Source organism: Neopelma chrysocephalum, unplaced genomic scaffold (genome assembly GCF_003984885.1).
Source record: "Neopelma chrysocephalum unplaced genomic scaffold, ASM398488v2 Primary Assembly neopelma1_71, whole genome shotgun sequence".
Taxonomy (NCBI): Eukaryota; Metazoa; Chordata; class Aves; order Passeriformes; family Pipridae; genus Neopelma; species Neopelma chrysocephalum.
Window position 1 is genome coordinate 429,319 of NW_020897731.1, and position 15,577 is coordinate 444,895.

General features: G+C 35.9%; 1 protein-coding gene across 5 annotated transcripts in view; it reads left to right on the top strand.

The window, feature by feature from the left end:
* HTT (huntingtin) overlaps positions 1 to 15,577 on the top strand; it is an 80,254-nt gene that overhangs the window by 53,870 nt on the left and 10,807 nt on the right. For all 5 annotated transcript variants that reach the window (XM_027686721.1, XM_027686722.1, XM_027686724.1 and 2 more), the window contains 17 exons: positions 1,394 to 1,570; positions 1,817 to 1,893; positions 3,118 to 3,256; positions 4,817 to 4,939; positions 5,790 to 6,003; positions 6,201 to 6,346; positions 6,791 to 6,968; positions 7,259 to 7,354; positions 8,217 to 8,404; positions 9,565 to 9,691; positions 11,049 to 11,149; positions 12,367 to 12,521; positions 12,899 to 13,038; positions 13,214 to 13,296; positions 13,577 to 13,707; positions 13,893 to 14,022; positions 14,783 to 14,938. In XM_027686721.1, coding sequence (XP_027542522.1) covers positions 1,394 to 1,570; positions 1,817 to 1,893; positions 3,118 to 3,256; positions 4,817 to 4,939; positions 5,790 to 6,003; positions 6,201 to 6,346; positions 6,791 to 6,968; positions 7,259 to 7,354; positions 8,217 to 8,404; positions 9,565 to 9,691; positions 11,049 to 11,149; positions 12,367 to 12,521; positions 12,899 to 13,038; positions 13,214 to 13,296; positions 13,577 to 13,707; positions 13,893 to 14,022; positions 14,783 to 14,938 — 2,361 coding nt within the window. The remainder of the gene's footprint in view (positions 1 to 1,393; positions 1,571 to 1,816; positions 1,894 to 3,117; positions 3,257 to 4,816; positions 4,940 to 5,789; positions 6,004 to 6,200; positions 6,347 to 6,790; positions 6,969 to 7,258; positions 7,355 to 8,216; positions 8,405 to 9,564; positions 9,692 to 11,048; positions 11,150 to 12,366; positions 12,522 to 12,898; positions 13,039 to 13,213; positions 13,297 to 13,576; positions 13,708 to 13,892; positions 14,023 to 14,782; positions 14,939 to 15,577) is intronic.

A 15,577-nucleotide genomic window follows, 5' to 3' on the forward strand; every position in this document is an offset into this window, starting at 1 on the left:
AACGTGTAAGTGTGCGAAGTCTGACATTTCTGGGTCACTTATCGACTCCTAATTTTATTTTTAAAGTCACTTGTTTAAAATGCAAACAGCAAACCTTATGTTAACAGCATCAGTGTCAGATGTGTTCCAGTCCATCCAATCTATGAATTCAAGTGGAGATGGTTAAGCTACTTTTCTTCCTTCCCCCACATAATCAATACCTGAAGAGTAAATGAAAGCTGTAACTTTTGCTTCTGATTTCAGTATTTCAGTACCTTGGTAATATCAATAACAAACTATAGAGGCAGGAGTATGAATAAGTCTGTCTTCATAGGCTCTGAGAATATGAAGATGATTTGCAAGGTCCTACCATGCCCATTGATCTGTCCCAAAAATTGTAGGCTCTTGGTAAGGGAAAATCACCAAGAAATTCAGGATATGATTTTTCTTGATTATTTTGGATTTCAAATTAAAAGGAGTGAATGATGTTTTATAGGGATATAAGGTTGTATGCATCCCTCTTAATCTAGGGAGCTCACTAGGTAGGAAATGTAATTTGCAGGACTTTCTCTAGAATTAATTGTGGAAGATGCCACCTGCAACCTGAGTAGCCTCAGTGATGTTTCCTGTCTCTTCCCATTGTCTCTGTGTATCTAGTGCAAATATATTAGTGTTTTAGGCATGTGAGTAAAACACTTTCAAGTTACATGGGATTAATCTGAGCTTCAGTATCTGAGAATCTGTCGAATGAACTGAACTAAATAAGTTTCAGTGGAAGATGTAGTCATTCTGTGAGATGTTTTGTGAATATCAGAAAAGACAGTAAAATAAAAATGTCCGATATTTACAACCTGCTCTAAAACAAGACCGGCTTCATGAGTCAAACTGGTTTTTTCCTTTGGATTATTAGTGCTGAATTGGTGCTCATATTTTAAAAAATAAGAGAAATCTAAAAAATTCTTTGCAACCCCTTTTAATCATGTGTAGCTGTCACTGTTTTTATGACTAAACATGTGCTCAAGAAATCCCTACTGCTTATCTGGATTTCTGTACATCTCGTCTTGACTATTCTCATGTTCCTGCCTTCTTCCAGCAAGAGTTGAAGCTTCTCACTGTTTTCAAAGCTTTTTGCAAATTCACTGAAGTCTCTAGCTTTTTTCCCTAAAAGTTTTGCTCCCTACTTTTGTTTGTGAGAGTACACTTTTACAGTTACACATCAAACAACTTAGTGTTCATATTAATTAAATAACCAGTAACTCAAACCTATTAACATATAGGTAATAATAATGATCAGCTAGTTGTCTGCTCTAGTTTTTTATAAATGCCTTTCACTTTAAGATCTTTGTGTTCAGTTGATTGCCTTTTTTTTTTTTTTTTTGTCCGTTTTTGTGTTTTGTTTTGTTTCAACACCTAGCCCACAACTCTGAAGAAGACTTTGCAGTGCTTGGAGGGAATACACCTCAGCCAGTCTGGGGCTGTCCTGACCCTGTACGTGGATAAGCTCCTGTGCACCCCATTCCGGGTGCTCGCCCGCATGGTCGACACTCTGGCTTGTCGGCGGGTGGAAATGCTTCTGGCTGCAACTCTGCAGGTAAAGAGAAATCCATTCTTCTAAACAACATTGGGCAGTGCTAGCAATATAATCAAATGTGATGATTTAAAGTAAATCAAAATATGATGATGAAGTGATTTCACTGGAAAGGAATTTTTTAATTTAATATATAGATACATGAATGTTTACATTTCACTTTATCTGCCTATAACTTTCTTAATCTGTTAAAAGTATCTGTGGGGATTTTACATATTTCTGTCAAATTCTTGTGACTCTTTCCTATAGAACAGCATTGCTCAGTTACCAGTTGAAGAACTTGATAGAATTCAGGAGTACCTTCAAAACAGTGGATTAGCAACAAGGTAAATAATACCAATAATACCAGTATGTGTTAAAGTGTCATACTAAGTAATATTCTAGTACTAATTGTGTTAACTCTGTTTTCCTACATTTGGGTTTTTTTTTAAAGATCAGATAGTGGGTCTTTTTTGGAGGTAAAATAGGAGTAAGGGCTCCCATAAGATGTTGACATATTCTGGCACAGGGGCGGTTGTGTTTGCTGTGTTGAATTTGCAATAAACTTCAGAATTGCAGCAAGCTAAAGGCATGAAATCATCAAATTCTCTATCCTGCATCCCACTCAGTATTTAACTTTTGAGAAGCAGCAATCTCAAAGTAATCTCTTGACAAAAATCTATATTAGTAAAACCAACTTTATTTTTTTCAAACTTTTGCAGAATATTGTGAGTCCAAGCTAGGTGGGATTGGTTTTTGTTGGTTTGGTTTTGTTTTGTTTTTCCCCAGACTGCTTTTACAAAAAGGAGCAAATTATTCAGTTTTTGAAAAGACTTTATTTGATGTTGGAAAGATCTTAATTTACTACTTTTGTTGTCATTGATATTTGAAGTTAATGTCTGTTGACTGAAATGAAAAATAAGTAGGGAGAAAGAACCTAAAACCCAAGACTGCAGTAGATCAATAGTAATGTGCCTTCATAGGTAACATCACATTTGAATTTTTAAAAAAAACTCCAAAAAAATTAGTTTGTACAAGTTCTTGATAGCAGTAGTGGAATTAAAAAAAAAAACAAAACAACCAAACCAAAGAACCCCTACCCAAAAAAAAATAAATCCCTGACACTGACATAAATCCAAAAACTGGAATTCTTAATATATTTGAAAATAAAAGTATAGTTTTCGTGGATTCTTCATTAGTATCTTTTAGAATGTATTTGCCTGCAAACAAATAATCTGTACACTAACTTTGATTCTTCTTACTCATTAAAAAGATTTGCTGCATAAAGAAACTGAACAGCTTGTATTTCATGCTTAAGTATTGTACGAATTCCAAAACTAAATTAAATTTAAATCTTTACTGTTGGTGGTGCTGAGTTAATTTGTTTTGGCCACTGATATCTGGAGAAACTTGCAGTTTTGCATCCTGTGACTGCATATATCCATCAGAAAGCTTAAGACCCTACTGCTTTTCTCTCCTGGGATTGGAATTGATTTGCTGGATGTCTTTGTGTTTTTAAATTATTTACAAAACTAAGTTAGCTCTCTGCTGATGTGTTCTTCTGTTTTCAGACACCAAAGACTTTACTCGCTCTTGGATAGGTTTCGTCTTATGGTAGCACCAGACACAACTAGTCCTTTACCTCTGGTTACCTCACACCCATTAGATGGAGAAGACCAACCAGCTTTAGAGAATGTAATTCTAGACAAAGTAAGATTATGTTTAGAAAGAGTCACTAAAATTACAAAATATATAAATGCATCTTATTTTTACTGTGCAGTTAATGCTCTCAGGATTGTCAGTGTATCTCAAATATAGATCAGTGATTAATTTCATACGTGTTGGCCAACTGTTGAACTTAGGGTGGATAATTAGCACTTGCATAGATGTTTGTTATATTGACAGTGCTGTGAAAAATTTACCAAATTTGGTTTCTTTGCCTGACTTTAACAGAAAGATTTAGTAGAGACAGATAAATAATCTGGGGGTTTTTATGTGTTTACTACAGTGATTAGTTTTATTCATTTGCTGAAAGTTGTTGGTTGGCTCTTGAAAATTAATCATTGCTTGCCCATTACTTTTCCCTTCTCATCTTTAAATTAATTTCAGAGAACCATCTTGAATATTTAGCTGTTTCTGTCTTTCATTTCCATCTGTATTTCCAAGAGGGGTGGGAGGCTAAGAGCAAATCTTTGGGACCCGTGCCTTCCTTTTTTCTAGTTTGTCCCATGGCACAGATAATTTCTCCTTTTCATTCCTCCATGTTCTGCAGTGATACATGGTGATAGGAAACATATGTAGCTGAGATGGAAAAAATTATTTGATTAGCTGACAGTTTGGACAAGTCTGATAACTACTCAAGGAACCCATTGGCTTAGGGGAGATACTGAGAGCTACTTGGACGGCAGGAGAAAGTGCTGTGCCCAGAAACCATTTACCCATAGCCTTCTGTCTTCAAATTAACCAAAAAGTCTCATTCCTCCATCACTGTAAATCTGCACAAAGGAAGTAGTTTTTGTGTGCTTCCTCCACAACCTCTAAATAGTTCATAGAATCATAGAATATCTGAAGTTGGAAGGGACTCATGAGGATCAATGAATTCAACTCCCTGCTTCTCCCAGGACTACCTAAAACTAAATCATATGACTAAGAGTGTTGTCCAGATGCTCCTTGAGCTCTGACAGGCTTAGCTGTGTTCTAATTAATATCAGCAGTTTTAGGTTGTCCAGTTATGATAAAGAAAACTAGTAATGGCTAGTAATTTAGGAGTAAATTTGCAATCATGCATGAAGGTCTTAATTTGTTCCAGGGATTGTTAAAAGGTAGATGTTATCTTCATCTGTGGATTTATTTGAATCCGAAGACTTTTCTTCTTTGGTTATAGTATTGGGTTTTTGCTATTACTGTTATGTTTGTGTGACTACTGAGTATTTCATGCTTCTTTCTAGATAGTCTCCTCAGCTTTAGGATCTTAAAACATACATCTGCACTATATATAAAGATTAATTTTTCCTCATTTCCTTTCCGGACTTTATGGAGATAGACAACTTATCAGTGAACACCTATTGGTCTAGTTTGAGATGTTCCATTTCCATTCAACAGTTGTTTGTTTTGCTTTGCTTTTTTCATTGAGGCTTTTTTACATTAATGTAGCCTACTGTAGCCTAAACAGACATTCAGTGCCAATGAGCAGTTCTCCCCTTGCCCCCATGAACTGTCTTATTTTCTGAAAACAAATATGTAATAAATTTCCTTTTTTAATTATGAAAGGACTGGTATGTGTCACTAGTGAGGTCACAGTGTTGCATCAGATCTGACTCAGCACTGCTGGAAGGCGCAGAGCTGGTAAATAGGATTCCTCAGCCTGACCTGAACTCCTTCATGACCAGCAAGGTAATTTCTTTGTCAGATGAAGAGGATGTAATTAGTTCGAGCGTTCGTATTAGTAGTATTAATAGATTACATTCTTAAGTGTTTACATTCTTAAATGTAAATACTTCAAATTTATATCATACTTATAGTTCATTTTGGAAACTAAAATAGTAGACATTTGTGTAACACAGTAGATATCTGTGTCTAGCAATATTGCTTATAGTGTCTTTCTAGTAGTACAGGTTGGGTGTATAGAGTGGAAGCAAAGGTCCCTTTACATATTGCAATCACAGTAATCCTGTGTTACCATTTAACATAATCTTCTTGTTTTGCCGTACAGTCCATCTGTTTTTCTGTAACCTTTTCAAAATCTGTGCTAGATGACTTGCAGTGTGCCAGTAACAGGCCACAGATACTGAATCTGGCATAAAGGACAGCTTGTATCTGTTGCTTTTTTTTCTAAGAACATATTTTGTTCAAATTCTCTACGTTACATTTGCTGCTGGTATGCAGAAATAATAGTGGGGAAACTGTTTTTAAAAAGATGTTTGACTTGTTTGTCTGAAAGCTTATTACTTGAAGATTCCATGTGTATATGCTGTCCTTAAGGTTTTTTCACACATTGTCCTGAAAATCTGGAATAAACATATTAATTTTCTTTTCCAGTATGGTTCTGGTTGGAATTTAAATGTGGAACCCATGTGGGCTTAATTGTGGTGTTGTTACACCACAATAGAGCAGAGGTCATAATAGTAAGTTAGTTAATTGCTTAACTGTCAATTTACCACCATATTAGTATGCCAAAATAGTACCATCAGATACTTAATTTCTCTTTAAAAGAAATTTCTTTTTATTTACCCTTTGATTTCAGGAATTCAACCTAAGCTTGTTAGCACCTTGTTTAAGCCTTGGCATGAATGAAATCTCAAGGGACCAGAAGAGCAGCCTCTTTGAAACAGCTCGGAGGGTAACTCTGGATCACGTGTCTTCTGCTGTACAAAACCTTCCTGCCAACCACCAGGTTTTTCAACCACTATTGCCAACTGAGCCATCAGCCTACTGGAAAAAACTAAGCGATATCTTTGGTAATAGAAATAATGGTCTTTTAAAGTTTATTCTCTCCACTGCAAAGATACTTTACCGATGTGTTGTGAATACGTGAACTTGCTATTTAAAAATATCAAGATATCTGGCATAAAAGTGCTTATGAAATAATTCTGAAAAGCATTTATTGAAGGGAAAAAATTCAAACTGCTAGATTTCATCCAGTCTTATTTTATAGGAGATGAGGTGATGTATCAGTCTATGATGACACTTGGTCGTGCACTGGCTCAGTATTTGTTGTTACTCTCAAAACTACCAGTTAGTCTCCGTGTTCCTCCTGACAAAGAGGATGATATCCTGAAATTCGTAGTGATGTCAATAGAGGTAAGAAACTACAGCATAATTGAAGTTGTGACGAAATGTTGGGAGAGGGAATAACTTTCTCTTAAACTGATAACCACTGAGTAACTTTTGATGTGGGCAGTTTTTTTGTCTTAACTGTAGAAATTTCTTCACTGGTTTTTGACCTGTGCTACTAAATCACATTTGGCCTATGGGACAAGAGCAGCTTTTTACAATGACAGGTTGATGGAATGACCTTGGCATTTGGGAGAATGGGCCTTGCACTGATATTTGGGACACTGAATAAACAGTATATAATGGTCATAATTTTCTTGTACTTAAATACTCTTCTCTCAGGAAAAAAAATCCATACTATTTGCTAATAAAACTTTACATTTAGCTGAGTTAACAAAAAAATTACCTTCAATCGGAAGTTGTTCTGTTGTGAGAATTTGCTATTAATGGGAAACTTCTATTTTTACACAGGCACTATCATGGCATTTAATGCATGACCAGATTCCATTAAGTGTAGATCTTCAAGCTGGTCTGGATTGTTGCTGTCTGACACTACAGCAGCCTAGTCTCTGGAATTTGCTGTCTTCTGCAGCTCATGTGACATATGCTTGCTCCTTGATTAATTGCATTAGATTTATCATAGAAGCAGGTGAGTGCAGTTTGAACAACTAGGAGAAAATTTTGTTAATAAGTTGTCAATCATCGCTATCAAATGCTGGGTGAGGGTCTGGAATATTTCCTTTGAGTCCTTATTAATTCTTTGTTTGACAAATTTATTTTTTCCTACTTTAATTTCTCATTTAAAGTTTTATGTTTACTTTTGAACATGGCAGATGCCTTGGATATGTTAAACATTTGATTACTATGTGGTGTTGATTAGAAAAATGAAATATGAAGTATGCAATAGCTGTATCTTTCAAATATTTTTCTCAAATTCAGTTGCTGTGGAACCTGGTAATCAACTTCTTAGTCCTGAAAGAAAGAAGAATACTTCAAAACCTTTAAGTGATGGTGAAGTTGAGTCAAATGTACTGAGTAAGTAAATGGTGAATTCCACTTTACCTTAAACTTTCACTGAAGAAATATTTTAAGATAACGTTCCCATTACTATTATTTTTAACAGTGAGAGTTCATCTGAGACCTTATTTGTATTTGGTAAATATCTTATTAAGTATCGGTTGACGTATTTTTGACAGGTACAGTTGCTTTTCCTTGGAAGTTAAACATTAATGCAGATTTTTCCTTTGGGGGATTTTTAGCTGTGCAGCATACTACAGACAGAGGTTTTCAAAGTGTTGTGGGATTTTAAAATTTCATGTGGGAGAGGTAGAATTGTTAATATTTCTTCTGAAGAATGGCAGATTAATTATCTGCCCTTGTACAGTATGGGAGCAACTATGTTGAGGTGAAGGTCAGGTGTACTCTGCATGTGGACAGCAGTGTCCTCCATATCCAGCTGTGCTGGTCCAGTAAGATATCACTTCCATGTACAGAAATTATCTGCTTCTCAGGTTTAGCATAGAGCCAGCTATGAGACTGTTTTCTCATAAAACAGATTCGTTTGGTCACTTTAAATTCGCATCAATACTCTATTCAGTGTGGCCTATTGCTGGGGTTGGCAAGGGAGCTGCTCTGCTGACAGATCTCAGGTACTGGTGATCTCCAGCTCTGAGACTGGCAAACAATGCAGGCCATTGCAGGGAGGGTTACAGGAGTACTTATCAACTAGCTGAAATATTCTAGAATATTTCTTTGTATGTGTCATGGTTGTGGTTTTGTTCTTTTTAGTTGACATACTCTTTTGTTAAGAATTCTTTGGTTTTCTGTCTTTTTAAAAAAATTTTATGTGTCTTTTGAATAGATTCATAAAACTGAATTTTTTTCTCTCCCTACAAAGAAACCAAGCACATTACTGCAGCGTGTGAATTGGTAGCTGAGATGGTGGAATGCTTGCAGACTGTCTTGTCACTGGGGCACAAAAGAAACAGCAGTATCCCCGCCTTTCTTACTCCTGTCCTCAAGAACATCATCATCAGTTTAGCAAGGCTGCCTCTAGTGAACAGTTACACAAGAGTACCTCCCTTGGTATGTTTATGATGCTTTGTTTTCAGGACTTTCAAAGTTATTGAAAAACTTTTTGAAAACCAAACATGGGTGCTGCATCTCAAGTTCTACATCAGTAGGACTTCAACCTTAAGTTCGAACAACCAGTTTGCCTTTTTGAACACTGAGTTGCAACATTGTAAAGATATCAAATAAGAGTTCACGTTGGATTCACAGATTTGATTAGCAGGGAGTGTAGATGCTCCTTACCTTCTTAGGTGAAAGATTATCTAGCTGGTAGATTAAGAAAGAAAGAGCAAGAAGTGGATGCTTTGTTAGGGCTTATATTTCATACTATTTGGTGGTATTGCTTAACCTGGAAGAAGTGCAAAATCTACACTAATACCTTCTTTAACACACAAGATTTTCTGTCTTGCTAAGCACCACAATGATGCGATGGTGCTGAGGTGTCTGAACTGACTCAGGTATTCGTGTGTGGTACTACACCATGTATTCCATGCAAATACTTTTGGATTGGTATTACCGTTCTTTCCTAAGTCATCTTGGGTCTTTTGGCTTGTGTAACGTGGATTTGAGAACATCTTGTGATTGCCTCCCTGTATTGTTACTACTGTGAAATGACTTTGTTTTAGTAAACTTCAAAACCATTACCAGAAACATGCTTATTAGGTAGAGCAAAAGGGAGTTTCCTGATATGTGCAAGGCCATTTCTCAGGCCTTTCTCTGTTTTTGAAGGGATGTCAAAAGATATTTTTTTGACTGAGAATTTTTTGCCCACTCTTGGATGTATCTGTGCTTTCTCAGGTGTCAGTAGTATGTGAACTATTTTCCCTGAATTCCCTTTCAGCATATCTGCACAATCTAAGAGTCACCTGGCATTTAAATTCTAAACTGAAATATGTGACAGGAACTTATTAATTTTATGTCCCAGCTTAGACTAAAGACAGAGTAGTTAATTAACTGTGAGAAATACGCTGAAAAACCCCCTTAAATCAAAAATATAGTGTAAAATGTATAAAAACTGTATTAGATGTTCAAACTTCCTCAAAGTTTTTTTGTATTTGGGAAATTACTTTATTTACTGATATCTTATTGCTTTTGAATGGTGCTTATATGTTTAGAGCTGTCATCTAAATACTGTATCTGGTTTGTATAATTAAACTTTTATTATATTTCTTTAGGTGTGGAAATTAGGCTGGTCACCAAAGCCTGCAGGTGACTTTGGCACAGTTTTTCCTGAAATCCCAGTAGAATTTCTTCAAGAAAAAGAAATCTTTAAGGAGTTCATCTATCGCATTAATACACTAGGTATGTACAAAATTAAAAATTAATACACTTGGTTCTTATTGGGCATTTACCTGTGTTGTCAAGTTACTGAATAACTGTATCTAGTACTGTTTGCTTACTTTTGTTGCTTATGTGGGAGACAGATACTATATTTCAGAGCAGTTTAGTAATTGTGCTGCAGTAATTCTTATATTTTGTTCAATGCAGAGAATAAATTATAGAAATAAGGCCAAAAATGAGTCCAACTTTGGGAGATAATTTCAAGGTGCTCTTGCAGAATGTCCACTTGCTTTCTGGAGCATACTCTTGTCAATATGTTCGAGAATATTTTGCTTCCCCCCACTTTTTTTCTATTAATATAAATAGAATTTAGTATATAAATAGAATTTGGTGCCAAACTCTCAACATTTAAAATGAGATGATGTCACTAAAGCTTCTGGATATGTTAAGGTTTGCTGAACGAGAGCAGTATGGCTTAAAAGTTCAAGTCTTTGTCAACAGATGGGACTGTCAAGGATAATGCATCAAATTTTCCATATGCTTACAGAAAGTCTTTGTGGGTTTTGAGTCCATCTATTCATCCTCCCCCCCAGTCTATGGGTTAATATTTTACTGACTTGTGGTCTAGCACTTTGATCACTATAATGTCTAAGATATCATTCTCATTTTTGATTCTGTATAGATATCATTGCTATAAACTGCAAGGTATTATTCAGGAGCCCTCTGCAGTCTTTTATAGGTAAAAATCTGGTTGGGAAAACTTTAAAAGTGCTTGAATTTTCATGGACTATTTCTAGGCACCTTGGTCATTTTGCTTTTGGGGCATGAAGATTCCTTGGATTGTTATAGGTTTCTCCATGACTTTATTTTCTGTGAGAATTGGCCAAGTTTCTGGATTATTTTTTGTGTTGTGAAAACCTGATAGATCTCACTGCTTTGAAAATTGGACAATCAAAGTAATATTTAAATGTCTATAAGCAATTACTGAACAGGACCTTATAAATAGTAATAGTAATGTGCAGAACTCCCTTCTAAAGAGTTCATTGCTTTCAAAAGTAGAACAGTTTAAATTTCAGCTCTAGTGATAACACAGAATCACAGAATATGCTGAGTTGGAAGGCACCACAAGGATCATCGAGTCCAACTGTTATCCCTGCACAGGACCATCCCCAGGAATCCCACCATGTGCCTGAGAGCATTGTCCAAAAGCTTCTTGAACTCTGTCAGGCTTGGTGCTTTGACCACTTCCCTCGGGAGCCTGTCCCATTACAAAAATGCCAAATCCAGTAGGAAATGGTGTGAAATTAAATCTATGGAAATGCTGTTCCATGTTTACATTTGTACTGATATAAATGGCTGTCTCTGGGTGTTTCCATAGGATGGATCAGCCGTACTCAGTTTGAAGAGACTTGGGCTACTTTGCTTGGTGTGCTCGTAACTCAGCCTATTGTAATGGATCAAGAGGAGAACCAGCAAGAGGTAATGTCATTCACTGAGTTTTTAAATTAGATTTTACTTAAACTAAGAACAATGTTTCTACTAATAAAACTGTAGAGCAGAAAAGAAGAGACTGAAACTAAGACATTTTTTCTGTTTTGTATTTCCTTCTCTTCATATCCCTGTGAGTTCAGACACATCCATCTTTACGGCTTAAAGCTTCTGCAAGCATGTAAAGAGTTTGGAAAAAAAGCTGTTTCGACTCTATATTAGTACATCACTCAACAGTTCAAAGTTTGCTTGATTAGATGTTTGGCTTTAGGCACAAAAGGATCTCTGAAAACTTTGAGAGAGATAATCTGTAAGAGAACTTTGCCTTTAGGAAATATACTAGTTAACTCTAACTAATATGTATTACTGCAATTACCTGTGCTATCTAATAATCAAACTTCAAGGGGAGTTTCTTTGGTAAGATTTTTGTTCTAAGACTCTTGACTAGAAATTAACTGACCTGGAGATATATTTTCGTGTATCTCACTCCCAGTTGTAAACTGTATATCAGATATTTGGGCTTCTAATTCAGGAAAGTGTTCAAAATTCAGTGGAGGGCATTTATGAATCAGAGCTGAAGAAATGTATAGCAAAATTCATGTCCAATTTATGTACCAAAATATATGTATTTATATATTTATATACCAATTTCTATGCCAAAATATTCATGTCCAAAGAAGGGCAACAAAGCTGGTGAAAGGTCTAGAGCACATGTCTTATGAGGAGCAGCTGAGGGAGCTGGGAGTGTTTAGTTTGGAGGAGGCTGAGGGGGAACCTCAATGCTCTCCACAACCACCTGAAAGGAGGTTGTTGTAGGGGTTTTTTAAGTTGAACATTTGTTACCATCTTACAGTCTCTTTTGTGGTCTGATGCTTTGTTTCACCAAGTAACTAATGGGTAGCTGCAAAGAAAGAAGCTAAACACTTGAAAAGTTCCAAAATGGACATCTTGAGGTTTTAATGCTGTTGGGATAAGACAGGATGCATGGCTGATGAGATGGAAGGATGTGTTCCTGCTGCAGTCAGTGCTTTGTGTGCACTGTTTATGTCAGACAGATTTCTGAATGGGAAGAAGACTAGATGTCGGGCTTATTAATGGTAATTTAGTGAAAGGTGACAAATTGATATTCAGGGCTTTTGGGTTTTTTGTTTGGTTGGTTGGTTTGGGTTTTTTTGTACAATTCAAATCACAGTGAGTTCATTTTACAGGAAGATACAGAGAGGACCCAAATTAATGTTCTTGCAGTACAAGCCATAACCTCCCTGGTGCTGAGTGCAATGACAATACCTGTTGCAGGCAATCCAGCAGTCAGTTGTTTGGAACAGCAGCCCCGCAACAAAGCTTTAAAAGCCCTGGACACAAGGTATGTTTTTTACTTGTTTTCAAATGCATAAAATTTGTGATTAATACATAATTACAATTGCTTAGTCAAGCTGTAGCAAAAATATGTATATACTCTGTTTTCTAAGCAGGAGTATATATAGATGGATCTGTTTACATAGAAGTTACATGGACTTAGCATCATGAACCTGCTGAGTTAAAAGACCATCTGAAAAAGATAATTTCTTATTAAAATCTAGCAAACAGTGTGCAGAATGTATTTCTCAACACTTTTCAGTTTTAGCATCCCTGATAATGGAAAAAAGCACAGGCACATAACACTGCAGAGTAAGCCAGTCAGACTTGCACAAAAATGTTAAAGGAAAAATCTGCTTAAATTGATTTCTATTGGCCTTTCAGGTTTGGGAGGAAGCTAAGTGTTATCAGGGGAATTGTTGAACAGGAAATCCAAGCAATGGTATCCAAGAGAGATAATATTGCTACTCATCACTTATACCAAGCTTGGGACCCTGTTCCATCGCTTTCTCCTGCTACTACAGGTAAATTCTTGTGTGTGGGGGGCAAAAGGGATGAGTGAATTTCTTTTATATGTAAGAAGTGGAAAAGATACTCTTAGGAAAATTTATTTGAAATCCAGTCTGAAGAAAATGAAGCCATTTTCACATCTACTTTGTTATGCACTTCTAAAAGAATTCATCTTGTGTTTTGTTGTAGGTGCTCTTATCAGCCATGAAAAGCTCTTACTGCAGATCAATACTGAACGAGAAATAGGAGATATGGATTATAAACTGGGACAGGTTTGTTAAAAGCTCAGCTTTGAACTTGACTTTTATTATATTTCTTCCAGTTTGTGAAAAATTAGTTGAGGGATTGTTTAATGTCATATAGAAACTAAGACCTCTGAGTGATGCAGGGTAGGTAAATCATAACTGGATGTCTCTTCTCAGCCAGAATACTGTGTGTTGCCTGTCATTTAAAGGAAAAATGTATCAGGCTTTAAGATTTTTCTACTCTGACTGTGGGGGTGTTAAATGTGCTTCTTTGTTATTTGTTTTTCTCTTTTGTTTATGTTGCAAGGTCTCTATACACTCCATATGGTTGGGAAATAATATCACTCCACTGAGAGAAGAAGAGTGGGGTGAGGATGAAGAAGATGAGAATGATGTACCTGCTCCTTCCTCTCCACCAACCTCTCCTATAAACACCAGGTGTCTTATTTTTTTCTTGTCTTTTCTTTCTTTTGACTTATTAATAATCTTTTATCTCTTCATGTTGAGTTCAATAAGCTGGCTTTATAAATTGGATGCTGGTAAATAACTGTATTTTTTCAAATTAAGTATTTTAGCAGGACCTAAGAATAGCCATTTTAATATTTGTTTATTGTGCCTTGCAGGAAACACCGGGCTGGTGTAGATATACATTCTTGCTCTCAGTTCTTGCTTGAACTGTATAGTCAGTGGATATTGCCATCAAACCCTAGCAAGAGAACACCAGTTATTTTGATCAGTGAAGTGGTGCGATCAGTAAGTCTAAATTATTATTCAGAGTCATAATTGAGAATATGTTACCAGGTATTTGGAGCTAAGCAGCTTTTAATGTATGGAACACACTGAATTTTCCTGCAGTGCTATTGTATGGGCTGTACAGAAATATAATTTCAGCAACTACAACATTATACTGATTTAAGCTCTATAAGCACCTGGATTTCATGTTCTGCTGCTACATTACAAATACTTTATTGTTACTTAATGATAATCAGTATTTTACTTGACTGCTTGCTGAAACAAGATTTTGTTATCCTAATCCTTTATAAGAAAATGAAGATGAAACAATAGTGTATTAGAGAATTAAATTCACTGTTGAAGTGTAGAAGCAAAACTAAAGAACACAGGTGTGAAATGTGTCTTGATAGCCATTATTCACTATCGTAAAAGACTTAAAATGAAACTATCCTTGCAAAAAAAGTATGTATCGAGTGTTTGGAGTGGTTTAATACATTGTAAATGGCAATGTTTGTTTATTTCCCAGAATTACTTAGTGGATTTGATTTTGTAAACCTTTTGTTAAAAAGAGACAATTTGGAGGTAATTGTTGTCCAAAATGAATGGTGGAATTAATTCTGGACAACAACAGTTGATAGTTATTTCAGACACTTAAGTAAATATTTACACATTTAATAGATAAATCGAGGAATCTTTTGCTTTCAATTATAACAGAAGGGAGAGTCAATTTTTGGCTGTCTGCTAATGAGCTTTTTTATATTCCATTTTAATTTCTGTACAGCTTCTGGCAGTATCAGACTTGTTTACAGAAAGGAATCAGTTTGAGATGATGTATACCACATTGACAGAGTTGAGAAAGGTGCATCCATCAGAAGATGAGATTCTTGTACAGTATTTGATACCAGCTACCTGTAAAGCTGCTGCTGTTCTGGGAATGGTAAGAAATTCTTATGGAAGTTTATTGCAAATTCCTGAGTGTCTGGGTAATTCATCCTTAGCTTCTGCTGCAAAGTCTGGTGTACTTGGTAAGAGTGATTTGTCTGTAAGAATACCCCTTAGCTGATCTGCATGGCTGTAAGAGGTAACAGGATAATTATTCTGGGCTTTGAGAGATTGCAAACAGAAAGGGGGTTTGGCTTTAGATTTTTTTGAGGTTTGAGCATAATTTAACGTGCTTTTTGGTTTGTCTCAGTTCAGTGTTGCCTTTGCCCTGTACTCCTCATTTGTCACATTTCAGGCCAGAATTGAGGACTTTTGGACAGCTTTTGCTAGATTTGTATTGCAGATGAATGGCTGTAATCTCATGGGAGGCTGGGACAGTGCATTTAATGAATATGTAGCCAGATAGTCAGATATCCCTTTTCTTTCCCTCGCTCTTCCCTACATTGCATCATTGTGTTTTTAAATGTGTAGACCAGAGGTATTTTCCAATGGACGTTTCAGAGTGGAAGTATTTAGGAAAAATAATTACAAATTCTTTTGGAAGAAGTTAGTGTTTCTAGAAACTCTGAGACTAATACAAAGCTATCTGGGTAATAGTGATAAGAGAAGTTTTGAAATACTTTTGGAATAGGGC